Source organism: Suricata suricatta, chromosome 5 (genome assembly GCF_006229205.1).
Source record: "Suricata suricatta isolate VVHF042 chromosome 5, meerkat_22Aug2017_6uvM2_HiC, whole genome shotgun sequence".
NCBI lineage: Eukaryota > Metazoa > Chordata > Mammalia > Carnivora > Herpestidae > Suricata > Suricata suricatta.
In genome coordinates, this window is record NC_043704.1 from 110750894 (window position 1) to 110778648 (window position 27755).

A 27755-nucleotide genomic window follows, 5' to 3' on the forward strand; every position below is an offset into this window, starting at 1 on the left:
ACTGGAAGTATACTAATACATAAAAATGTAATAAACTCATTTTATAGATAAAGGAAATTCTTTCTAAGGATCAGACTACATGACACTTTAACTTTCCTAACTTTTCTATAATTTTGTAACTTTGAGCCAACTAAAGAAATAAAGTACCCCTGAAGCCCTCTGCATATTCCCAATTATTTTCCTCACCTTCTCTCACCAAATGCTATTCTGAATACAGTACTTAATATTCGCAAACATTTCCTTCTAACTTTACCATACTGACGTGTATATGTGACAAAGACAAATTGTGGAAGGGTAGGTGTGTGGGTGTGTTTTTACATGTGTATACTGAGGGGCATACTTCTTTGTATTTTAACTATATGTTAATGAAAGCATTCTGTACATATTCTTCTGTATCTTCAAAGGACTCATAAAAATTGATGCATATAAAACCCCTATATATTCTTATTTTACTTAATATTTTTTCTTACACATCCTTAAAACTTACCTAATACCTAAAGTTCCTTAACTTATAAATACCTTTTATAGTATTCTAGGGAGAGTATATGTCGTTATCAAATATTTAGCCTTTAATTCACAGAGCCCTGGTGTTCAAAAATTCATGAGAACCTTAGAACTGAAAAAATAAAGTCAAAGGAGAGATGTGCATTATTATCCACATCCATTAATCTCTGTCTAGTTTGCTCTTGCTGATCTACATTCATTTACTCAACAACCAATTTTCAGAGCTCACTAAAAGCCACTGGCTGCTCTAGGTTCTGAGGAGACTACAGTATAATAGAAAAAAATGACTGCCCTACCAGAATTTACATTCTAAAAAAGGCAGATAATAAGCAAGTAAATAAACTATATAGTATGTAACCAAATTCTAATGCTATGGAGAAATAAAAAGGAGAACAGCGCTTGTTAGGTAAGGGGCGTGGCTTACCATTTAAAACACAGTGGTCAGTGGGAGCCCACTGAGAAAATGGGATCTTACCAAACCCCAAAGAGGAAGGCAGTGAGCCGGGTAAATTATTTAAGGATGAGCACTCCAGACACAGGGGCCAGCAGGCACAAAAGCCTTGAGGTAGGATCTTTTACTAAGCATGTTTGACAGGTTAGGCCATCTTCTAGGTACTACATTTTAAAAAACTGTACTTTAGGGGCGCCTGGTGATTCAACTGGTAAAATATCTGACATCGGCTCAGGTCATGATCTCGCACACCGGTTTGTGGGTTCGAGCCCTGCGTTGGGCTCTGTGCTAACAGCTCAGAGCCTGGAGCCTGTGTCAGATTCTGTGGGTCTCTCTCTCTCTGCCCCTCCCTCATTCACACTATGTCTTTTTCTCTCAAAAATAAGCATTAAGAATTTTTTTGAGTTACACACACATATACATGTGTATATGATATAAACCTTAACTGATTAAAGAAGAATGAACATTTTTATTCATTTTAATTACTGTATCTTACCATCCAAAACAGAGTCCAGAATATTATGAAGTTCAGTACATTTTGTTGAATAAATAATTGAATCCACTACCCTTTAAGTGTATATATTAGCATATCCATTTTACAGATAATAAAGCTGAGGCACAGAGAAATTAAAAGCCACTCAACAGTATTCAGTAGGGAGAGTGGTAGAACCAGCCATGAGCCTAGAATTATAACTTCCAGACCACTCCTCTTACACATTAATTTAGATGACACAACATGGATTCTCCCCTGTGAGCCAAGAATCAAAAACTGTCTTTGCGAGGTCTCAAATGTCATACTTAAATTACAGTAAAAATCAGAACATGCTGAGTAAGATCTCAAAGTGAGCTGTTTTGGTGACACAAGCAAACTTCCATTTAGAAAGAAAAATAAATTCATTTCTAAGAGATTTTTTATTTAGGACATGTTCATTTCAGATATAAAATATATTTGGGCTTGAACTAAAGCAATACTATAATCAAAGACATTTATCATAGACAAGTTTTACTTGTTTGATAACTCAATCTACCTGCTGAACCAAATTTCTGAGATCCTGCATGGTATAAACAATTTACAATTCATAATATGAGAAAATAAAGATACTCTACAATATTGCCCATTTAAAACACTGATGAGAATTTTATTTCATAAAAAACATACACAAATTTCACAACTCTTGTCAACTTTTTACTTGATATTGTACATTTTCATCAGTGGCTAATTTCCTTCTAACACTGAATGAAAATTCCCCAACTCAGTATATAAACTACTAATGAAAACCTTATTTTAAAACTTGAGGAACACCTCCAAATTGGCCACATATTGGACTACTCTATATGCTCAGTATAGTTTGATTCTTACACTTAGAATATATTCATCTATGAATCAAAAATATTTTAAAAGAAACATTTAAAAAAAAACCTTTTATTACTATTAGAAAAACCGCTGAGTAGAGAGGATTACAGAAACCTCGACTGAGTACTCAGTTATTACATTTTCTAAGTTTTACAGAGATTTCAGGTTAAACCCAAAGCCACTTCACATCTCAGAGGGACCCGACTGCACTCTCTTCACATACCTGGAGTGAGAGACTGGTTCTGAAGGAAAAAGCCCGGCTGCTGGGGCTGACCCATGAGGTTGTAGCCCCATAAGGTGGACTGGGGGTGATGCATCATCTGGGAGGAAATGGGTGAGTAGTTAGGAGGCACTCGGTATATGCTGCTCTGTGGATACTCCTTTAAAATAAAGTAAAAAATAAATAAGTGAATAAAGTTATTTACTTACACACACTATAGAGATAGTTAATGGAAACTCCTCCTATCACATTATTTGAGCCAGCTCCTGTCCCAATGGGTGAGGCTGTGTTTTAAAAAGGGAAAGATGGAAGGCAAAAGTGTCAACATCTTCTTTTGCAAAACACTCATTTGGGTAAAAACTTTTGACTGAAAAAGTACTTAGGCTTCAATCCCTAAGTCCCCACAAAGGGTGGCCTGGGCAGAGGTCTATCTCCAGAAGTGCTCCTCTGACACATTACACTTCCTGGCTTCCCAGCACCTGATGCTCCCTGAGGGAGACCACCTGCGGAAGAGGAAGAGGTGCAGTTCAGATCAACCCGACATGCCACCCGCCTGAAGCTGCCCATGGCCATGCACTTTCACCACTTTGGAAGAAGACTTCCAAAGCCGCTGTGGGGTCTGCACATATGCCATCCATGGGTGGGGCCTATTCCATAAGCACAACTTTGATTCCAGTGGGATGGTCACTGAGTACTCTGGTACTGTCACTGGCTCTGCGCTGACAAGCAGCAGTTCTATGATGGGAAGGGTATTAGGTGCTACACGTTCCCTGTGGATGACGTGGACATGGTGGATGCCACAACACATGGCAATTCATCTACCACGCCCAGCTACTTCTCTCAGGTCATCCATGTGGAAGGCCAGAAGCACATCATCATCTTTGCCCTGCACTGCATCCTGTGTGCTGAGGAACTCACCTATGGCCGCAAATTCCCGATGTGGATGCCAGCAACAAAGCACCCTGAGACAATGCACCAAGCACTTCTGTCCCTTAACTAAAGCCCCGTGGCTGCCCACACCCCCTGCTGCCATCGTGCCCCTCGCCTGGGGCGTCCTGGTCCCTTGAAGAACATGTCACCACCCACCCTGTTGTTCAGGGCGGGTGTGGGCGTGCCAGTGGCAAATGCCCTACCTCTACCCCTCCAGATGACCCAGTAATCGCCCCCTTCCTTTTTTTCTATGTACTTTTTTATTTAAGAGGGTGGAATCCCAGTTGGGCACCCCCCCATAATAAAGCTGGTCAATGTCTTGGTGAAAAAATGTACTTGGCTTCAGTGGGGGGAAGATGGAAAAGGATCACTTCTGAGGTTTCTTTTTAAAACACACTAGGGGCGCCTGGGTGGCTCAGTCGGTTAAGTGGCTGACTTTGGCTCAGGTCACGATCTCACAGTTCGTAGGTTTGAGCCCTGCGTAGGACTTGTGCTGACAGCTCAGGGCCTGGAGAATGCATAGGATTCTGGGTCTCCCTCTCTGTCTGCCCCTCCCCTGCTCACTCTCTGTCACTCTCTCTTCTCAAAAATAAGTAAACATTTAAATAATATTTTTTTTAAATACTAAAAGCACATCAAGATTGAGAACTGCCCACAGGTTAAAAAGCATCTTCAGATGATCATTCTCCAGATTATTTCATCCTATGGCATCTTAGGACTCCTTCCTAATATGCTGGGTTTGGGTGAGAGTGAGGCCATAACGATGCACAATACTTCAGGACTACTCCTGGGCCGAGACAGTATCTTACTTCCGCTATTCAAGGAAGCACCCAAATGAAGCAGATCTGCTTCTGCCTGCTGTCTGCCTGCATCGCACTTCCTGCGCTGGGCTTTGTCTTCCTTATGGGACATTCAAAGTCTCTAAGAATCACACCCTAATGTCCCAATTACCCCCCACCCTTCTTTTCGTCTAGCTCTAAAGGATAAAGGAAAAACAAAACCTCAGATCCCTGAAATACAACCCACTAAAAAGGGGCAGTGTCAGTAGCAGGAGGAAGGGATATTATCAGGGCGCACTTAAGGAACGAGAGGAGTTTTCAGGCTTTTGGTTCTGAAAATAACAGAAACCTATCCAAGGGGACTAAAAGCCTAGGACAGGGCAGATTTTGGGAGTGGCAATCTGGACCTTACTAAGTACCTCTTTAAGACAAAGGAATACCTGTAGGAAGGCTGTATGAGAAGAGAGTACTACCAGTCAAGGGTATCCAAAAGTGATGTCATCTTTCCTAGAAAAATATTAGTCACCATGCTATCAGCTAGAAAAAGATACGCAGTGGCTCTGACATAGGTAAATGATAATTATTAGACGTGATGCCTACAGGCTAAATTGTGAATATTTCTTCCATTGTACAACAAGAATACCTTTATATTATGTAGAAAAATGTCCTAAATAAATGTAAAGATATCTTACACATTCATTCTAGAAATGCTATAAAATCATTCCCATATTACAGTCTCAGAGATTTCTGATGTTTGCAGGAAAATGTTGGTACAGGTAGTGAAAGTTAATAGGAAAACAAGGAATGAGACATTTTAAAATTGTGTTCACCTTTTATAAAATCTGAAAGTCTGTGACAGAAGTAAAATATAGAGAAAGATAAGATGGATAGTAAAATATTCAATCCCAGAAACATCCTACCAGACATATTAGATGGAATGTTAGCTAGGGAAATGCAAATAGATTTCTATATTAATCTACTACTGCTATCAACTGCTCAAACTACGATAAATATTTTAGACATGCCTCATAATAAAAATATGTAAGATGGTGAGCTTTTAGGAGTCTAAAAAACTCAAGTTTCAAATGTGAGAAATTATGAAGCACTGAAATATTAATTAAATACTATTGACAATTGAGGCCCAAAATTAAAGCAATGAAAAGTAGAGAAGGAAAAATAAAAAGCTATAACCCCGTCTTCTGTGACAGGTCACCATTAATGTGCCACTCTGTTAATTAAAACCAAGCTTTGTGTGGATTACGACTATTACAAGAAGGCTGGTGATGCTCTAGGAAAAGATGCTGGGCACTAGTAAATCTCCCACCAGGTGCCAAGGAGCCTAAGACCTCCCTACTTCTCACACTCACGTCAACTCTTGAGCTTGATTTCGTCTTGCGCTTCCTTCCTTTTGTTTTCTTCTCTTCATCTGTTGCGGTTTTTCCCTGATCTGACAGCTCAGCTGACTTCCGCTCTGGTTCCTGAGAGATGGGAGATGAGGGCTCCTCCTCTTCCTCCTCCGGAGGCAGGGGTAGCGGCTCGAGGTAGTAACTCCGGGGCTTGGGCATGGGGTGCGTGTGATATAGCAACAGGTGATGCTGCTCCTCATACTTGATCACCTTCCGGTCCACGCGGACAGTCCCGAACCAGGCCCAGGACAGCGGAGCGGGGTTCTTCTGACCCTCAAACAAATCCCATGGGGACACCTTCTGCTTTGTAGACACCTGAAGACCCTGTGGTGAAAGAATGTTCAATGATCACACATTCAGATCTTTCCATGACTGGGAGCCCAAGATTGCTAAGGACATGGGGACAGAGATTCTCCTGGCTCTCTGTGTGCCTTAGAGAACCCCAGCACACGAGGGAAACACATTGATTCAGGGTGACACAGCTACATCACTGGAACGCTGCAGCTAGAATTCAGGCCTTTAAGTTCAGTTCTATGGTTCTTTATACCACATGATGCTCTGTTAAGGCTGTAATACCACACAGTTGGGTACCTATTACTGTAAATTGGTAATTTATGGGGCGCCAGATGGCTCAGTCGGTTGGGCATCTGACTAGATTTCAGCTCAGGTTATCATCTCCTGGTTCGTGGGTTCAAGTCCCATGTCAGGTTCAGTGATATCAGTGAAGAGATTTTTGGGATGATCTCTCCATCTCTTCTCTCTCTGCCCCTCCCACACATGCATGCTCTCTCTTTCTCAAAAACAAACAATATGAACAAATGAGTGAATGAATGAAGTGGTGCTTTTCATTCAGTATTTTTTGTTGCTATTGTTTTTCAGGAAAAAATATTTTCTAAAAAATACTGCAACAGTGATCTTACTGTACTGAATTATAATCAACTACAACCCTTTGAAATTTATTTTGCTGTTTTTAAAATAAAACAAAACTTCAGAGTCAAGTTATTGTCAATCCCTACTTGGGCTCAAATTAACTTCAAACATGTATGGACTTTATTTAATACAGGTTTCTTTCATGCATTTAACAAGCCATTTTCTGAATAGTTAAGGAATATTATTAATAGACATAACTTGTGACAAGAGGGACAAATAATGTCCTTCAATTCAAGATTATCTCTAGTGAGTTTAGAAGAGGAAATGTCACTGTGCTTCTGAAAATAAAGATTTCTGGGGGGGGCTTCTGGGTGGCTCAATTGGTTAAGCATCCAAATTTGGCCCAGGTCAGGATCTCACAGTCTGTGGGTTCAAGCCCCACATCAGGCTCTGTGCTGACAGCCTTGAGTCTAGAGCCTGCTTTGAATTCTGTTGTCTCCCACTCTCTCTGTCCCTCCCCAGCTTGTGCTCCCTTTCCCTCTCTCTCAAAAATAAATAAATGTTAAAAACTTTAAAAGAAAAGTTTCTTATTTTTACCATTAAATGGTGAAGTCTCTTGTACTTTCCCTGGTATACCAACTTGAAAATATTTTTCCCCAGAATAACCCCAAAAGTAACTACTCAGGCATTCCACAAGATACGAATGCTCCTGGGCTTACCTACATGGATGGATTTATCCAAAACGAAGGCTTATTTTCCATGTGTAAATTGACTGTTTCCTAGTACCTGCCTGGAGTTTAGTCCACTTTCCTGGATACAAAGACCACAGATGCAAATGGATTCTAGATGACTCACCACTAGCGAGCCCAATGACACTGCAAAATCAACATGATCCTAATGCTAGCTTTTTCCATCTCTATAACCACGCTGGTAAAAGTACTGTAGTTACTGGGAATTAATGAAGCACTGCCTTTCTCCTAGGTACCACACTCCTTCATACCTTTGCAAAAACTCTTCCATTGGCCTGTACCACACATTGCCCCACTTCCCAGCTAACTCCTAAACCTTCAAAATAATTCAACTCTCAGTTTTCCTGGGGGCCCTACTCTGACTACCTAATCCTTATCTGAATGTGACGGCTCCTTCTGAGGGTCCCCTAACACTGTGTACCATGACACACAGATCTCACCACATTGTCTATCCACTTTTGCTTAAGGGTAGGAGCTCTGTCCTTCATTATCTGTGATTTCACAAATCTGGGGTGGCTCAATGTTCATTGAAAGAATAACTGATCAATCTTTTTATGTTTAAGGAAACCTTGTTTAATGTCATATATAAAAGTGTTTGTTAAAATATTCTTTAATTGATGAGGAAATTAAGTAACATTAGTCTAAAAATATTTTTTAACTCAAAATAGCTTACAATGTAAAGACTTCATCAATCAAAATTTTCTTATCTAAATATATTGCTTCCAATTTGAAAGTGAAATCAGACCTGGTTTCTGCTTTTTTTATTTTTTTCTGAGAGAGAGACAGAAAAAACAAGCGCAAGCAGGGGAGGGGCAGCAGGAGACAGAATTTTAAGCAGGCTCCATGCCAGTGCAGAGCCCAACATGGGGCTTGATCCCACAACCATGAGATCCTGGCCTGAGTAGAAATCAAAAGTCAGCTGCTTAACCCACTGACTCACCCAGGTGCCCCTTGCCCGCCCTCCCTTTTTTATTAAGCTCTAAGCTTTTATTTCAGTTTACCTGGGTGGGCTTCATAAATTCACTTAAATTCAGATAAAGTTTTAAATGAAGATCTATATAATCGTACCCATGACCAGTGCACTTAAATGACAAGCAACTGTTTTTTTTAAAAAAAAAAAAAAAAAAAAATCAAGAAACAGTAAAATTGAGGTTCTTCAGGTATCCTTTGGGAAAAAAATAAAATATATATGTGTGTGTGTGTATATATATATATGTATATATATATAAGAAACAAACATTTACTCTTGCCTGTTTTTTATCTATGGAGTCGAATCCAGCAATTTTGTTTCCCTTTGTGTCAATCAAGGAACCCATAGGTTCACAAGTGATGACATCACACGTCTGTTTTGGCAAAGGCAGCAACTGTCGAACTTTATCAATACTTTCTGATCTCTTGTCTCCTAGCTCTTTCTAAACAAACAAACAAAGAAACAAAAAAAAAAAAAAAAGAAGAGAGAGAAGTGGGACAGAAATTACAATGAAGGCAAAAGTTAGCAAGAAGGAAGTTTCTCTCTGAAACATTTCCTTTTTTATGACGGGACTGTTCTTTAACCTTGAACACAGTCGATGATGCAGCTTTCAATTAGAGTAGTGAGTATGTTTCATTTCTTCTATTTAAGTAGAAAATAGAACACATATAATGGGACCGTGGTTACACAACACACTTCACAGTGCTGAAGTGACAAAAATCCGCGGAATTATTTGCCACCAGAAGGGAGAAGCAGCAGCAGAGAACACACTCTCCAGTCCAGGGTCAGGCCTCAGGATAATCACTGGTTACTTTACTGGTAAGGTCATCGGATATACGGATTTTTTTTGGGGCACCATTTGTTTACGGTTTATTTCAAAAGTTGTGTTAGCAGTTAGTCAAATGAACTGGATTTAGAAATATCAGTACAAATGGTTATTTTTCAATTCTAGGCCATCAGTCCAAGCATGGATGTATCTGAAATCCAATGATGGCATTTTTGTTATATATTTGATTATACATTTCTAAAGTTCCTTAAAAACTTAAACATTGTGTGAATATAATTTAAGAAATAACTTCAAGCTATATGCATATAACTTTTGAGGATGAGCAAGCTGAGGAAAACAAATAGCAAAATAATCATGCAACTTCAGCCTAATGCAAAAAACAACATCTAATTTAACACATAATAAATTAAGATAAGATGCAGTAAATATCTGAGATCATGATATATAAGCAGGTCATAAGCTTACCTTGAGTTTCTTGACTAAATTCATATATGCACGTTTGTTCTCCTCAGAGCCCCCTGGGGATGCATTTGATAGGTCTGAAGCTAAGGTTCCGTTGATTAAAACACCCAACATGTCAAGAACTGTTGTGAACAATTCACTAAGAGGGGGAATAAATAATTATTTTCACTGTAATGTAAAACCAAGATATTCTTTTAATGAAACAGCATATATTATTTGGCACAGAGCTTTGGATGGTACCTAGACAATGAGACAAGGCACCATTTGCAGGCAGTGGAGCAAAGCTTCTGCATGCACGTGTACAGGAATAGTAAATTGGAAATCGGAACATACTTGTTGGTGTGCATGTCAACAGTTCCAGAAGTAATGATCTGAAGGAGGAGGAGGGCCCAGTCTGTTGTCCACTGGGTGCTCCTCTGCACTGTGTCAAACATTCCTCCTACCTAGCGCAAAAACACACAGTAAAACTTTATTACAAATATCATCCCCATCACTTTATGCAGCCAATTTTGATTTGTTTAAAAAAACTCTACTTAATGGGTTATCATGCCTTCTCTCTTACCTAGCTACCTGATGGACACTCTTTTTGGTTCCGTCAGCACAGGAATTTGATCATTCAAAAAAAGGGGAGGGGGGAGGAGAGGAGGAACCTGAGTGTAGGGAGGAGAGCAGTACGAATCAAGTAATAGGAAATTAGCTTTCTTTTAATCCTAACCTTTCGAGATACAATTTTTATGATATAATTTTAGTTAAATCTGAGTAGGTCAAAATCTGGTAAATTGATTATCTACAACTTTATGCTGTTAAATTATTATTGGATCTAAGTCTGTTGTGGTAACAGCACTTGGAAATATCCAGTAAGACAGAAGTACCGACACGAAGTGGGCTTGGCTTGGCCCGCAGGCCTGCTCATTTGTGTGTGGGGATTAAGATTTAAAATAACTGACAAAATTCAGGCAAGTGTCCTCTAGAATAGCCGTCATTATCGCCCAGTGGGAAAAGAAAAGTTCAAAGAAATGCACAATGTGTCTGTAAATGTCTATAAAACCTCCCTGTTGAATTTGTTTTCATGATAGATCAGATGGAAAGTTTGCCAAAAATTCAACTTAAGTAACATTTTTATATGGTCTTTCAATGAGTATAATAAAAGCTAATGCATCTCAATTTAGTGGACTTCACAGACCTCCTCTGAGCACAAACTGAAGAGAAGGAGGGATTCTGGGGGCAGGAGGTGCAGAAAGCAAACCAATGCCCAAAATGCCTACTGCCCTCTAGAAGCCAGCCCTGACAGGAAGGTCAGCAGCCAGGAAAACAGGCAACGTGAAACATGGGTAAGCTGTTGCAGAGAGCAGTCAGTGGAAGACCTCAACTTGTAAGAAGACCATGACCATAGAAGAAGTGGAAGGCTAGAGTTATTGTCACATTTTGATAAGGAGACTAGAGGAAAAGTACTAGGAAAATGCCCCTTACCAAATTTAGCCGCAGTTGCAAAGCTTCATGCATCATCTGCCGTGCTTTTATGTCATCCTGGTATCGTTCTTCTCTCCAATTACTTAAAATCTAAGTCAGCAAATTAATGGAAAAAGAAAAAACTCATTTTCCTTATTAAACTAGATTTTGTCTCATATTAAAAGTTACACTGAGCTCCTTACTGACAATCAAAACTAATTTTGTAGTTTAAAAAATTTTTAAAAACCTAAGTAAAATTTTAGCTTTCCTTCCCTTCGTCGACACAGACAGAAATGTGGCTATTTCTTTGTCAATTTGATTCCAGGGAGAAGAAGAAAACTCTTACCATTTACAATCCTGTTAGTAAGTCGGAGAAAATGTTTTAAAGGATTATGAAGTTAAAGATGAACAAAAATAAAAATACTTAGAATGTTATTTCGTTGATTTTGTAAAGTACTGAATAGACAAAACGACACTTTGTATCAGTCCTGTGTTCTATTTCTAGTGATGTGTTATGATCCTTAACAAATGTACTATTTTGATGTTTCATTGAAGGGGAGGCTTGCTATCTTACAGACTTATCTATAGACTTGAACTTCGTTGATAAAGATAGGTTATAGTACTTTGAAAAATATGATATCTTTGACATCAGTCCAGTGATGTCTTGTTTCTCACTGATTCGGACTACTGTTAGAAAAACAAAAGATTGCTTTGAAAAGGCAAACCCCAAGTGGCAACACCCTGGAATCAGATGGCAAGAGCAAAGCCCTTCCGCCCAGTGGATGCTCTGAAAAATGTTAATTACTGAGAATCATCTTAAGAGTTTGACTGAGTCCCGAGCAGAAGTAACCCTGCCCAACAGGTGAATATATACTACATGGAGAGGGGACAGCATTCCTCCATCACAATGGAGTCCTCTCCCAAACCTGCCCTGAGGCTGCAAGACAATGAACACAAAGCTGTATGAGAGCATACATTCTAAGAACAGGACAAATAAAATGGAGTCAAATGTAACAAGTTGTATGAATCAGGGCAAGAGGATACAAAATGACAGTCCTATTTTTGGAGAGTAATCAGGGAGGGCCTCCACGAGGAGGGGACACTTGAGCAGAGACCTAATGAAGTGAAGGAGCTGACCCTGCTAATATCTGGGAAGAAAGCCTTCCATGTAAAGAAAAGATGCAAAGGAGCTGCAGAGAGAATCTGCCTGGTGAGTCAGGAGGATGTAGGGTCAGTGTAAAGAGTGGAAGCATGATTGGTAGGAAACAAGGTGGAAGTGGAAGCTTGTGACAAATCACCAAAGGCCCTTATAAGGCCAGACTTTGAATTTTTTTCCTAGATACAATAAGAAACATTGGAGCATCTTGGGCACCAGACTAATATGTGATTTATATTTTAGAAAGATCACTCAGGCTGCTGTGGAAAGGACAGATCTCTATATCCAAATGTGGGAGAGGATAAAAAGACCAAATGAGGTAAGTGTCCTTATTCATGCTCATCCACTATCATTCCAATCAAAGACATGATGTTCTAGAGACCTAAGGCCATAGGAGGGCTCCATTTGGCTCTGTAGCAAAATAAAACATTGCACATGACCAATCTACTACTTTGTTCAGTTCCACACTTTAAAATTTCTAGTGTGATCACCTGGTGTCCTTGAAGGACACACAAAATGCAAGTGACCCAAAGAGTGATCAGGAGAACTGTGCTTGGGAAAAAGCCAAAACTCAAATTCTTTTTTTTTTTATGTTTTATTTATTTTTGATACAGAGAGAGACAGAGCATGAGAGGGGGAGGGGCAGAGAGAGAAGGAGACACAGAACCGGACACCGGCTCCAGGCTCTGAGCTAGCTGTCAGCACAGAGCCTGACGCGGGGCTTGAACCCACGAACGTGAGATCTGACCTGAGCCGAAGCTAGACGCTTAACTGACTGAGCCACTCAGGCACCCCCAAATTCTTTATAATAAACAAAATCATTATACCTTATTTATAAATGAGCATCTTTACACTTAACTGGCATTGGTCTGGGTCTGGCAGGAAAATGGAATGGAGTTACTGAACCAGAGAACTCAAGCCAAGACCCTCCCGGGAGGCAGGGGCCCAGTTTGAGAACCTGGATAGACCTTCCTTCTAGGTTACAGCCATGCTGCAACACACAGGGCTCCAGGACCTCTCTCCCCAGGGCGGGGAATGGAAGAAGAACAGCTATGTCAGAGTTGTATGCAATGTATCAAATGCTGTCATTATAATATGCAGACATTTATCCAATGCATAATTAGTATTATAAAGTTGTTGATCAACTTTATATGTCAAATAGGAGAATAAGGTGTGGATTGTATCTAATCAAAACACATTGTATTCTTATTAGTTTAACCTCAGTATCTCAAAGGAAAACAAATTAATGCCATTAGAGGGCACCTGGGTGGCTCAGTAGGTTAAGCGTCTGACTTCCGCTCAGGTCATGATCTTGTGGTTTTTGGGTTCGAGCCCTACATCGGGCTCTGTGCTGCCAGCTAGCTCATAGCCTGGGGTCTGTCTTCGAATTCTGTGTCTTCCCCTCTCTCTGACCCTCCCCTCCACACGCTCTCCCACTCTCTCACTCTCTCTCTTTCTCAAAAATAAATACAACATTAAAAAGAAAGAAAGAAAGAAAGAAAACTACTTGCCTGGCCTAATATTCCAGTATACTTTACCTGGTTTACTTGATTCTGAAGAGATGTTAGGAGGCCTTCCCGTTGTTCATCTTGTCCCTTAAGGCAGGTAAGGACCAGTGAGAGGAAAGGTTGTTGACTCAAAAGAGACATACTACAAAGGAAATAGTTATAACAGATTTAGTTAGAAAGAATGGATGACTTCCTATGCAACATCTATCTCTTGCCCTTGAGTTACTGGCTCTTATTTATTTTATTATAAAACGGAAGATAGTAGTTAATAGCAAAGGCCTACTTGAAAAGTTAAATCATATATCTCCTAATAAGATCAAAAGCCACTGTAATGCATCAAAATAATTTAATATGGTCTTGCCCTGGAAGGCATTCCCAAACTAGTATAAATTCATACTGCAAGAGCATATTGGGAGAGTGCAGGGAGAAGAGAGTTTGCATTTTATAACAGTAGGCTGAATTAAAAGGTACACATCAGCAGTTATTTCACTTTACCTACAACATATGGTAAAATATTAAAAATTTCTGTCCAACAAAACTGTTATCTTAGGGTCATGGAAACAGGCCTATATGACTGCTTTGCTTGTTTTATTTTTCACCACATTGAATTTTTTTACATGTTTTTTAATTTTGAGAGAAAGCGACAGTGTGAGCAGGGATGGGGAGAAGTTGAAGGAGAAACAGAGTCCACAGCAGGCTCCGGGCTCCACTCACGAACTGTGAGATCATGACCCGAGTCAAAGTTGGACACTTAACCGACTGAGCCACCCAGTTGCCTTTAGCACATTTCCGACCAAACAGGGTGGGTATTGGGAGAACTAAGATCAGCATGTAGCCTAGAAAATCCAAAAGCAGTGAGCTTTTTATTGACCCACCATATTCTTAAGCCTTGTCTTGCTAACAGGTTTTAAGGCATTTGACTTAAAAAGAAAAAGGTCTATTACAAATCATCATTTTATTAATATTTTGATAATTAATCATCAGAGAACTGACAAATCATATTGACAAACTAATTGCCATACTGAAAAAAAATTCTTAGAGAGACTCAAATATTTCAATGTCCTTCATACTCTGACAGCAGAGCTGAGAGAGACGAACCTGGGAAGAGTCTTTGTTAAAACTCCACAACTCCATCTGTCTCCACTGTGGGAAGGGAGGCAAAGTACATACATTCATCCATGAGTAAAATTAACTCTCAGAATTAACACTGAGTTATCCAGTTGGTAGATTGACACTGGCGAAGGTGACATTAAACAACCAGGTAACAAAATACATGCAAAGCTAGGTCTCCACCAAAGTGCACTTAATTGAAGACCATAGTCTCAGAAGCCAGGCCACTGGGTTTTAACTCCAGTGTACACTTCCTTAGCTGTGTGTCCTTGAGAAAGAGCTTTTCAGTGCTTCGCTTTCTTCACTGGAACAAGGGTATACTGAGAGCACCTACCATATATGACTGCTGTGAAAATGTAAAAGCTCCCATCTGAAAGCAATGTATTTGAAAAGGTTGGCATTTCATAAGAGCTCATTAAATGGTAGCAACTAAAATATTACTATGAGGTAAGTAAGAACCATACAAGTTCTTTACATATTTATAAATGGAAGAAATTATCATTATTTATTTCCCTTTACTCCTGAGGCTCTAAGTTTATAGCTTCACATTAGAGTATGGCTTTGTTCTTTCTCTGTTACAGAGTCGGTTTGCAAATCTATGTGAAACCTTTTATACAGTCTAAAATAAATTAAGAAAACATTAAACTTAGTGGCTTATAAATTTTGTATTTAGAACAAGAGCCCTAGATGTTACAAAATATTAGCAGCTATTTTAGGGGTCAAGATAATGGAATTATAAGTAACTCTATTTTCAACAAATACTTAACTAAAAGAATGAAAAGTAATTAAATGTAGAATACAGGGACTAAATGGATATCCAGATCTGATTCAATAGGTCTGATACAGGGCTAAGAAGTCAGTATTTTTAGTGGTTCAGCAGTGATGTTGTTACATAGGGAACACTGAGAACTAGCGTACTAAATATAACCTAGAACATTCTAGGAACAGAGCCTTGCCTAACAGAATATTATCATTTCCACTTAAAAATGGAATTTTAGAGGCACCTGGGGGGCTCAGTCAGTTAAGCACACAACTCCTGGTTTCAGCTCAGGTCAAAATCCCAGGGTCATGGGTTTGAGTGCCACACCTCTCTCTCTTTCTCATTCTTTCTCTCTCTCTTTCTCTCCTTCCCCCTCCCTTTGCCCCTTTCCCTCACCCTCACACTCTACAAACTAAAAAACATTAAAAAAAAAAAGTGAAATTTCAGTGGACTCTGGGTACAGTGACCATCTGCAAGAGGCTGTTTGGTCTCAATCATTCGTTAAACTCTCACATAGAGACACGCCTTGCCACCGTACCTTTTCTGTTTTTGTCTGTCTCTTTCCTTTTTTGAAGAAGAGCCCAAGTGCTGTCCCTTCTCCAGCTCTTCTCCTGCAGCTTTCAACACTCTTCCTTGCACAGAGGTCGGCAGCCTGGCAATTAGGGGGGCCACCAGCCACACACCCCTGCGTTCAGAGGAACTAAAACCAGAAATAGGTATTATACACAAGGAGGCATCCTTTTCCTCTGCTCTGAGAGTTATAACAGAAACCCCTTTGAGGCATAAGAAGCACTAGTCAGCCTCAACTTTCTCTTTTAATTCTGTGCTATCTTTTTGCCAAAGCAGATAGTCGGACATATTTTCCAAGCTCGCTGTGGAAAGTGATAAAACATTGGGTTCTGGGAGAATACTGTAACAAAATATACTAATCTCTGCAAGTGTTCTGTGTTTCTGGCTCTCTGATTAGTCCTTCTGTATAATAAGCAACATACTTTTATGTCAGGGTTAACATACGAAATGTCCTCATTATGTTTAAGCACATAAACATTTTTTTTAAGTTTTAAAATTCATTAGTTATACATTCTACCCAAATGATGAAATACAAATCAGTGTACCGTGATTATTAATTGCGCAAAACTGCCAATTAATAAAGATGGCAGAAAAAGTGTTTCCTGTACAAGGAAATCTATGGAACAGAGTAGCCTTAAGGAGACAATACAGAAATTAATCCACTCTGAGTGTCCTATGTGGTTCCAAGAGTCTGGACATGGTTGAAACCGAGACATCATTCACCCCTGCAATACAGCCCTTTAATGTATTATAAAATAATGATAATAGAAACTTTTAAGTAATTTCTTCACATTCCTGAAGCTTTATGAAAAATAACTGTATCATAAAATAAAAATACGCCATTTCATGGGAAAAAAGCAATGGTAGCTCAATAAACCTGCAGAAGAAAATACCTGAGAAATGTCTTGATTCCATTCTGCCTTGTGCTACTTGTATCAGTACTTCCAATCCCATTTGGGTTAAAGAGGCCCATTCCAGAATTAGAAGAATTATTGTTCAAGTCGGCAGACTGCTGGAATACCTCTATTGTTGCCTTTGCAATATTGTCCAGTAAATTGTTCATTTCAGCTACTGAACCAGAGCCCTGGAGTGACAAAATGAAAACTAGCATGCATATGTTTTACTTCCTCCTCAAACACTGTGTTCTTGTTGTTCATAAAACTGTGTATCCACACATGCTTGCAAGATCTACTCACAGGGTCCTTCAGGCACTGTTTGATCATTAACTGAAGTTCTAGCCAGGACTGCCTCAGCGTCCACTGCTCAAGATTCTGGGGAAAACAAAAAGAATTAACACATGAAGAATACTGAACGCATCTGAAAATATAATAATTGTTTACAGTATTCCCTCTCCCAAGAAAGAATAATCAGGGCACCTGGATGGCTCATTTGGTTAAGCATCCTACTTCAGCTCAGGTCATGATCTCATGGTCCATGGGTTTGAGACCCACATTGGGCTCTGTGCTGGCAACTCAGAGCCTAAGCCTGCTTTGGATTCTGTGTGTGTGTGTGTGTGTGTGTGTGTGTGTGTGTGTGTCTCTCTCTCTCTCTCTCTGACCCTCTCACACTCATGCTCTGTCCCTCTCTCTCTCAAAAATAAATATGTTCTTAAAAAACAAGAATCATACAGAGTAAAGGGATTTGTAGGGATCGAATGGCTTCAAAATCCATTACATATATGCAACGTAGACACAAAGACATAAATAACATTAAAATAATGTGCATCATTCAGCCAGGCACTAGATATAAAACAAGCATTTTTTTCTTGCAAAATCTATTTCTTTAAGCAAAACCATTCCAAAATGATTTCAGTATTTTTTGACTAATTCCTCCAGAAAGCTTATGTTTCATGAAATTACAGTAGACTTAAAACCTCTATATTTAAATAATGATTGTATATCATTTGCATGAAGTGCAACAATTACCAAGAAAATGGGGAGAATAAACATCAGAATTGTCTGAGGTCAAGAATTAGTTAGCAATGAGAAAAAAAAGTTCAAATACTCTTCTTATAATCACAGAAAATGTGTTACGTGACAGACACATAATCTTTAGATTCTAATCACTCACCTGAAGAATGCGCTTAATGTGCTGTCTCTGCAGATTGTCGCCCTCCGTACATTCTTTAATACCATGAGGATAACAAATGAGCTGCAATAATTTCTGTGCTTGCATATTTGAAAGCACGGGGTCCAATATAAGCTCTTTGTCTGTACACAATCTTTCAGGTTCTTTTAAGCAATGTTCTCCTACCCATTCCTAAAACAAATCGGCAATTAGGTTGATAGGGAGAGAACTCCTTTCAGTGAATGTAACCTGCACTAAAACATGATGCACAAATAAAGCAGACAGAAATCTAACTTTTAAAAATTACATGAAAAACGGGCCCCCTCCTACACTGTTGGTGGGAATGTAAACTGGAGTGGCCACTCTGGAAAACAGTGTGGAGGTTCCTCAAAAAGTTAACAATAGAACTTATCTATGACCCAGCAATAACACTGCTTAGGGATTTACCCAAGGGATACATGTACCCCAATGTTCATAGCAGCACTTTCATCAATAAATAAATCATGGAGAGAGCCTAAATGTCCATCACCTGATGAATGGATCAAGAAAATGTGGTGTATCTATATATACACTGGAGTGTTACATGGCAATGAGAAAGAATGAAATATGGCCATTCATAGCAACATGGATGGAACTCGAGGGTATGCTGCTAAGTGAAATAAGCCAGGCAGAGAAGGACAGATACAGGTTTTCCACGCATAAGTGTAATAGGAGAAACTTAGCAGATGACCATCGGGGAGGGGAAGGGGGAAAAATACTTGGGGAGAGGGACAGAGGTAAACCATGAGAGACTCTTGAATACTGAGAACAAACTGAGGGATAATGGAGGAGGGGAAGCGAGGAAAGGGGATGATGGGCATGGAGGAGGGCACTTGTTAGGATGAGCACTGGTGTTATAACCTGAACCAAAGGCAGATGCTAAACTGACTAAGTCATCCAGGTACCCCTAAAGTTCCTGATTTCTGATGACTGCATTTGATTCTATTAGTAAGTAAACACTGAAATTTTAAAGACTCAAGATTAATAATATATGCCATCTACTCTCAAAGGCTTCAGCAAAATCTTAAACAGTATATGCACCCACATTCACAAATAAAATCATAAAGCAAATGTGGAAAAATGTAAAAAATTAGTGAATCCGGATAAAGGGTAAACACTACAGTTCTTTATTATTATAGGAACTCTTCAACAAATTTTAATTTTTTTCCAAATAACGTCATCAGGAAGAAAACGACCACTGATGTGCAAGCTTCCTACGACAGTGAGCATCTCCCCAAAATCAATTCTATATTCACAGTTCAAGGCAAATTAAATCTGAAAAATACCTGTTGACAGATAGTCCTCAGTACATATCTAGCATATTCTCTTAAATTGGCAGTTTCTATGGAAATGCTTTTCCCACAGGATTTTGAATTTTGCGAAGCAGTCCAGATATCATCAGCATTCCCATCACGCCGTAACCCCCTCATGGTGAAGTCATCATTCTTTAAAGAGCTGACATTGTTATTGCCAATTTTGGCATCTCCTAAATAATAGAATCACAAAAACACAATCACGGAAGTTCCAAATATTGCCAAATACTTGAGAAGTAAATGAAGCGAGCCTTCAGGGATTTAAAATATGTGACAGTCATCTTTATGTCACAGCCCATTGTTCAGCAAAAGAGAGAATGGATCAGGAGAATATATGCAAGAACCCAGAGAAGTTTCACGACACATAAAAAAAAAAAAAAGAAAAAAAAAAGGGAAATTCCAGACTATATCCTTATTTTGTTTGCAGAAGTAAACGTTCACCAAACTTAAAAGGCCATTATGAATCATACATAAGAATCAAAGAACATTGATTTGACCAATATTTCAAGCATGAATGTATTCAATATTCAAATTCATACCACTTATAGACAAGGAAAAAATGGGTTACTCACCCTTCTAGATGTCCCTTTTCCATTTCTTCTCTTACAATGACTTATTTTCTATCCATAGGTCAAGAGAAAAGTTTTGCCTTAGCCCACCTTACTATCAACTTCTTGACAAGAGAGATTTATTTCCCTGGGAATGGAAAAGGGCAATGCATACTAAGGAAGCCCTAAAACATAGGGCATTCACTGAATAACCCAAGTCTCTCACTTTCCTCTCTGTAAACATCCAAATCAGAAAACCTCAGCAGATCAATCTCTAATTTACTGAGTCAAATGGAACTAAGGAATGGTTTCCTTCATAACAAATTTCTTGGGGGACAAAACGTAGCACAATGTGTAAAAGGCTGGAAATGAGAAATCTCCTCTAGCTGTGAAAAGCAAATCAGTATCCTATTTTAAAAGTGAGAAAATAATATAATTTGGTAATAAAGACTGCCAAATTACAATATAGAGTCTCTAAATTTTGCTTGTTTACCCACAGGGATCATAAGCTATGAACCAGAAAATTGACTGGAACCAACACATGAATTCACATGAGGCCCTCGCTGTCCACTGTGAGTAAATCGAAGCCCAGGTCAGTGCAAAAAACCTTTTACAATCCACAGGTCAACCAAGGAAAAGTTTTGACTCTGCTGAAAAATTTGTGAAATCGTAATGGATTACCAAGTATTTACTTATAAAATGGTAAGAGGAGGGGAGGAATAAGCAACAATTTTCAAGTCATCAATATCTTATTATATATTATCATAAAATACACAATAGAAAAACTACCAATTTCACTTAATGCACAAGAGGTTATTTAGTTCAACAAAGGCCCTTGGCAGCTGAAAGATGTGTAGCAAAGTTTAGCATGCGTTCTCCAATGTTTGGTGAAATAAAACAACTATTTCTACACCTTAAATTAAAATTACTACATAAATTAGAACCCAGTTTCTATATAACATTTTGTCACCCAAACTCAAAATAGATCCTGGGGGTTAGGACCTGAGAGAACACTGGTAAGGATACAGTCAGAAAGATAAATTAAAACAATGTAAAAACAAAATCAAAGGATCAAACACTTCTGCCTAGGAGATCCTCATTCAGATTCTCATTTAGTTTAGATGTTAGGATGACAGAGAAGATATGGGAGGTTGTTCTAGATCCTTCCATAACTGTACAGGCAACAGAACAAATAGAAAAGAGTGCCCAGTGACTCCCTGGTCCAAGGCTCTGCTCACATCCAAAAGATGAGACCCTGTCTTCTCAGACCTGAATCAGCCTCTGTCTACCAAGAACTGAGGTCAATTAAAAAGGTCAAGGAGAGTCAACCAAAGAAGAACCAGTTATTATGCCTGGATAATAAAATACAATTAGGTGACTATTTATAGAGGTTGGCAAATTTTAGTTGGAACTGGACCACTCCACCACATGAAGGGGCAGGTGCCTGGATTGCACTCATCTTGATTTCTGCCATTCATTGTCTATCTGTTCTGCATTCACATTTTCTAGTTAGTTTGTTGAAAAGATAAAATTTCAAAAACTACTATCCAGTCTCTCTGATGGGCATTAGGGAATAACACAGTAAAAAAAAAAAGGGGGGGGGGGCAAGTCTTTGACTTCATGGTCCCTACCTTCTTATTAAATAGGTTGACCAGCCATTTTTTTTAAAATATCATGAATGAAGAGATATTTTACTTACTGAAATGAGCATTTCATGCTGGATATTAAATACTATAAGCTCCTAAACTCAGAAGAGAGATTATGGTCCTCCAGGTGGCTCTACTTTTCCCTTCTACTGTAAAATTCACGGGCATTTCTAAGGACATCCATTGAAATTTATATATATGTACATACTTACATATAGATACATAAAAAATGAATGTGTACATGTGAGCATTTTCTCCAACCTTTAACCATACATTAAAAGACTGCAAAAATTAGAAACCATACATAAATATTTCTATGTGTGAATATACAATATATATAATTCTTTTCTAAGGTGAAGTTTTAATAATTTTTAGTGAAAATCCTGTTAATCCTTCAACATCACCAAATAACATTCGAACAGGAGCATAAAAGCATTCAAGTATGTTTTTAGGACTCCTCCAAAACAATTCCTATTTACCTCACAGTTTCTGGTCTAATAAAAGAGAGCTCCTTCAGACCATAAGAGATAACTTTTTTTTAGTCAAGGCCAAAAGAAGATTGTCAAAGATGGAATTACACAGTGAGGACTCAAAACTTCCTACTCATTTTAGTCCTCAACCACTTATAAAATAAAACTGTGTTAGAGTATTGCAGTAGAAAGCAACAGAAATGCAGTACTGCTGCTCCAGGGATATATATGAAAGAGTATAAAGGATGTCTTGAACCTTATGGATTAAATTTTTTAAAATTCTCATATCTAATATAGATTTATCAGCAATTTCAGTATCATTGCAATTATTACCTAATTCATGAAAAACCTAAGGTAGAAGTTTATAAACTTGTTCAGGATCACAACGGAAGAAAAAACGCTAAGATTAAAACCTGGGTGCCTTTCTGTTTTACTGTTGGTACATAATAACACAATTTAAACCTTTGGTTAGATCACCATTTCATCTGGATCCATCACAAAGTGTCACGTATGCCAACAAGTAAAGATAAAACCACGCTGTAAGTCTGAGAATCTATAATATGTCAGAATGAAATATCTTCTAGTTAGAATAACATCCAAAAAAAAGAAAAAAGTATATAAACACTCCCAGAATTTTAGGTAAGTAGCAGATACCTCAGAGTCTGGCTGATCATGGACTTGGAGAAAGCCAACTACTTTTGCCAGGAGAGGGAAAAAAAATGATGTTTGTAATGATCTGAATTAGAGTTGAACATGAATATAAATTATTTATTCTCCATTTCTGGTGATTACCCAAGTTTAGTGCCAGTAGAGTCTTACCAAGCATCATAATTGCTTTTAAAACAGCAAACACGGCTCCCACTTCAATGCTGTTGTGAGCAGCGGCTAACAGGTGTCTATCACAAGATGATCTTATTCCAGGGAAAGGTTTGCCTATGAGAACAACAACAAACCTTTAATGGTCTCATCGCCATCATTAACATGTAACCATTTACAAACAGCAGAACCTATCATTGTTAGACTATAGGTACTTAATTGTCATTAGCTAGCTGTAATGGATGCTTCATGGACTCACTACAAAACATTGTTAGTATTCCCGCAACCTTTTCTTTTTAATTATTAAGACAATGTCATTTCTCCTTAGATATATCAAAAATAATTATCAGAACTTTCATCTACTTACACTGATTCTCTCTCTCTCTCACTCACACACACACAGACACACACACACATACACACACACACACACCCCCCTGAATGAAATGATCTTTAGAAACACACTTCACTAACACCTCCAGAATTCTTACCTTACTCCTTTTGCCTTAGTAAAAGGATAAATGAATTCACCATTTCCCTAAGCTGCTATGATGTGGTTCATATGTTTGAGGATCACATTGACCACCAGCGTGGCTTGGCCTCAGAACAAAAGTATTTTTATTGTTTATTAACTCTTGATTTCAGTCTCTCAATACATCCTGATATTGCATAAATCAAAGGTGCGGACAGACCTGTCGATGGCATGATTGCAATCCTTCATCACCCTTGAAAAGCAAGTTCACCAAATTCAGGAAGGAAATTACAGAATGGACAGCCCACTTGGTTACTTTAGAAGCTGTGCCTCCAAATGAAAATATACTCAGGGATTTTATAGCTGTCGGCTCACCGGTTGCTTGAGGTAACAGGCAGGCCTGGGGAGCTCGGAAGAGATGAAGCAGGAGGCGGCATGTCATTCTTGCCCCTGGCTCAGCATCTGCATCTCCACAAGCTAAAAAAGAGTATAAAAGCAGGTTTTCGAATTTATTGAGTAACATGTCTTCAGGTTTTCTCTTGAGCTAACTTTTCTGGAATAACGTAAGTATAAATGTTCCTTCCAAGAAGAAGGAAGGAGGCACTGGTTATGCTTTCCAGAGGGGGCAGACTGCTTCCTTAAAACGGCCTCTTCCATAGGGGTCCGTATGACTTTGTACAGAGGGTCCCTTATACTCCTACTATCATGACATCACCGTCACACCACTGTCCAATGCATGTACCCTTAAACAGTATGCTCACAGTACTGCTGTAATAGCGGGGAACCACCCCAAGACAACAAGTAACAAGAGCCCTTCAGGAAGCACCGTACCTGCCGCCAGGAGAGAGGGAAGAGCGACGTGCTGCACGACGTCCTCCAGGGAGAAACACTGTCGTGCTATCAGAATAGCAATGAAAGTAGCTAATGAATCATGGAATGAAAGGTCACTCACCTTCAAGAAAAACATTGACATGTTTTAATACCCAACGCCCTTTCAGGTAATATTTCAGATTAATATCTAAGAAAATGTAGGCAATACCAATAAGATCACAAATCCCAAAATGAACCAACGGAGTGAAATGATTACAGATCAGGATTCTCATCCTCTAAGGGTTATTTTTACATTATAAGATAAAGGATGAGGTTTACCTATATCACACTGCTACAAAAGACACTGAGATTTGCCTTGAGTGCACATAACTGAACAAAACAAAACAAAAATCACAAAATTCCTAGCAGATGTAGTATAAAGAAAACTTCTTAGCAGAGCATGCATAACATTTAAGGGTAAGATTGTGAATGAGCAAGAAAAAAACATGGAAGTTCCTCCAAATGAAAAATAAGCCTCACTGATATTTTAAGAGTTCTTTTCAGGGCTATTAATGATTCTATAACAATTAATTTAGTCTTAAAAACAACTCTGAAAATTTCCAACGGACTCCTAAATTTGAGAGAATGAAAAAAGAAAAGGAAAATTAATTCATTCAGTATAAATCCTCTACCTATACAGACCTCATAAGACTTTGGCACAAAATACTAAGAAAAAAGTCTCAACAGCAGCCTTCATGTTAAGTTGTACTATTGCCAATAATTATGTTTAGTGATTTACAAAGATGACCTCACTTAATAGCATACCAGCATAAGGTTCACACTTTAGTAATCCCAATGTTGCAAATGAGGGAACAAAGCAGAAGTAAAGTACAACAGAAAACAAACAAGAGGTTAAAGAATTATGTTAATAATAAAAATTGGGATATCTTTGTCTGAAAAAGTAGGCCACAGATATGAGTTACATATATTCGTGTGTGTGTCAAAATCTTGGGTATCTAGAGAATGGAATAGAATTATTCATCAAGTCCTGAGATACCTGAACTAGGAAGTAAGCCTCTAACTGGACGGTCATTTTTAAAATGCAAAGATACACCAACACGTAACACAAATCACTCTAAGAAAATGATAGGAAAAACAGAGAATCATGACAGACTTTTGAGAAATATACATATCAAGGATACAACAGGATATGTGAAAGAAATCAGTGATATATACTGAGTATCTCTTCACTAACATTTAGGCATAACCACTAGGACCATGCCAATGACTCTGGACTTGGGCTTTCCCAGGCAACAGAGTAAAACCTGTATTCTTAGAATGCACCTTGACCTTTAAAATACAGTTCTCTTCCAAATGCAAACTCCGTTAGATAAATTATGTTTTGTACCATGACGAACCTAAGGCACTTCATAAACAATATGAGCCAAAGCTCTGAACAGACCATATGTAAGAAATCTCAGCTAATAAACAAGGAAACTCTTGGCATCTCTGCTGCAGATTAAGCTATTTTATTATTTTTTTATCATGTATTTAATCCTTGGCAACCACATTCTTGTTTAGTGCTTTTGGGCAGAGAAAGAAAAAAATACATTGCAGATAAGGGTTGGTTAAGTCAATTAAAAAAAATTACTAACTAAATATTTAATTGCACAGATGACTTTTAAATGAAAGCAAAAACTTACATCTACAGTGCAAAGAACATCATTAAACCCCCACACATGATTTGAAGAACAACAAAGAGCCTTCAGAACTCCCAGCCATTCTGAACTAAGAACAGTGCAGCAAGCTGTCAGCTCGGAGGAGAAATTGGCTATGTCGTTAATCCTGGAAAGAGGAAAAAGAACATAGTAGAAAATAACAAGACAGAAACACGCAAATGTGATATACTTAACGAACCCATATCTCACTACCATCAAAAAAGGTATTCATTTATAAGATTCAAAGATCTAATAAATGCCCGTTTGTTAAATAACCTAGTAGAACCTGAAAGCAAAGATAAAAGTAACGGGCTTCAAATGCGGTTTAATATTTGATGCTGTTGAGCAACAAATGATAATCAATACAGAAGCCAATTAACTTATTTTTGAACTGGGAAGCAATCTGACTTCAAAATTTCCATCTTTAAGGAGAACATAAAATTAAAGATTATTTAATTTAGGTAGGTGAAAATACAGTGTTTTAAAATACAGGCATTTTCTCATTTATGTTTTTATCATATTTTTGTAAATGGACAGACAAGTTCTGGTTTGTATCTAAAGCATCTCACGCCAGAGCAGTCAGCCAGAATAGTCTGTCAGGCTAAGGAGATCATAGTGTAGAGGAGAGATAAATTTAGGAATAAATGGGGGCTTGGGGAGCAAACGATACCCAGCGTCAGCCCAGGCAATTACTATATATACATGGATTTAACAGTAGCACCATCCAAGGACTAAGTGGTTAACTGTGCATTCCAGGGTAACCCAGCTCACCTTCCAGCATCCTGATGGCCCATACATACATTCATGAGCGTATTACAGACGAAGCTGTAGCGATTGGCTGCATTATCACTAAGGATCTTGCCCAGCATTGAGTAATTGATGCTACGAGCTGAAGGATTCTCAATAAAATCCATCATGAAGTCCGGATCCCACCGCAAGTTAGAATTTGCAGGCATCACATTATTATATATGGTTTGCTTAACTTTGGAACAGGCACTACTGAGGTTATAAGGAAAAGAGTTAAAAAACAAAACAAAAGTAACTAGAAGGTTATTTCACTGAAGGACCAAATCAACAGCAGTAACTGTAAGGTATTCCTGGAGAAGAGTCACATTAAGAGTTTTTGATTCCAGCTTAACAGACTGGGAAATACTGGTCAAACAGACAGGACTAAAGCCTCCCATTAAATGGCAGTAATTACAGTGTTCTATACTCTCTTTCGTAGCAGACAACATCTATAAAAACGTGTCAAATGTCACTGAAGGCTGTAAGCTTAACATCTGGAGTACGACCTATTCAAAATGATGAACAATGCACCATCACCGGTGCTTTTAAACATCTCCCTTTTTCCTATCTTACCTCTTGCCATTTCCTGTCTTAACTCTTAATATTTCATTCACTGTCATTCACCAATAGTTCTTAATTTGTTTTACTTTCTCACTAAAATTGAAATAAAAACAAACTGCACTTCGAGGGTTCCCTTCATCTCCCAATACCCTGTCATTTTAATGAAATAGACTTCAGCAAATAGTAAAGTGTTCTCTCTTTTCCAACTTAATTCTACCAATCTATCCATGTCTGTCTTTAGAACCCAGAAGAATTCTGCTTTTCCTTTTCAATTTTTATAAGATTCAGTCCCCATTTTTCATTCAGTCTAGAGACTTCTCTCAAGCTGACTCTCTGCTACCTCCAGCCAAGAGTGCATAATTTTTCTGAATTCCTTGCCTCATGGAGCAGTTGCATCATAGTTTGTTTCTATACTACTTGTATCACGTATTACGCTCCCTCCAGATGTGCTTCTATGTTTTAAAAACAAGCTAG

The 27755-nt window shown here is 38.5% G+C and overlaps 2 protein-coding genes across 3 annotated transcripts in view; one reads left to right on the forward strand and one right to left on the reverse strand.

The window, feature by feature from the left end:
* Window positions 1-27755, reverse strand: part of MED12L (mediator complex subunit 12L) — a 320540-nt gene that overhangs the window by 39173 nt on the left and 253612 nt on the right. Inside the window, exons 21-37 of the mRNA XM_029940033.1 lie at window positions 26706-26933; window positions 25920-26061; window positions 24238-24358; window positions 23782-23883; window positions 22938-23051; window positions 19428-19627; window positions 18106-18294; window positions 17232-17306; window positions 16929-17119; window positions 16004-16165; window positions 13626-13737; window positions 10953-11042; window positions 9816-9925; window positions 9486-9621; window positions 8514-8675; window positions 5606-5968; window positions 2533-2689 (exon numbers count right to left, since the gene is read on the reverse strand). Of these exons, the coding sequence (XP_029795893.1) occupies window positions 2533-2689; window positions 5606-5968; window positions 8514-8675; window positions 9486-9621; window positions 9816-9925; window positions 10953-11042; window positions 13626-13737; window positions 16004-16165; window positions 16929-17119; window positions 17232-17306; window positions 18106-18294; window positions 19428-19627; window positions 22938-23051; window positions 23782-23883; window positions 24238-24358; window positions 25920-26061; window positions 26706-26933 (2654 nt within the window). The remainder of the gene's footprint in view (window positions 1-2532; window positions 2690-5605; window positions 5969-8513; window positions 8676-9485; window positions 9622-9815; window positions 9926-10952; window positions 11043-13625; window positions 13738-16003; window positions 16166-16928; window positions 17120-17231; window positions 17307-18105; window positions 18295-19427; window positions 19628-22937; window positions 23052-23781; window positions 23884-24237; window positions 24359-25919; window positions 26062-26705; window positions 26934-27755) is intronic.
* P2RY12 (purinergic receptor P2Y12) overlaps window positions 8974-27755 on the forward strand; it is a 41380-nt gene continuing 22598 nt past the window's right edge. For both annotated transcript variants that reach the window (XR_003908814.1, XM_029940044.1), the window contains exons 1-3: window positions 8974-9052; window positions 12331-12406; window positions 20502-20594. The gene's annotated coding sequence lies outside the window, so the exon portion shown is untranslated. The remainder of the gene's footprint in view (window positions 9053-12330; window positions 12407-20501; window positions 20595-27755) is intronic.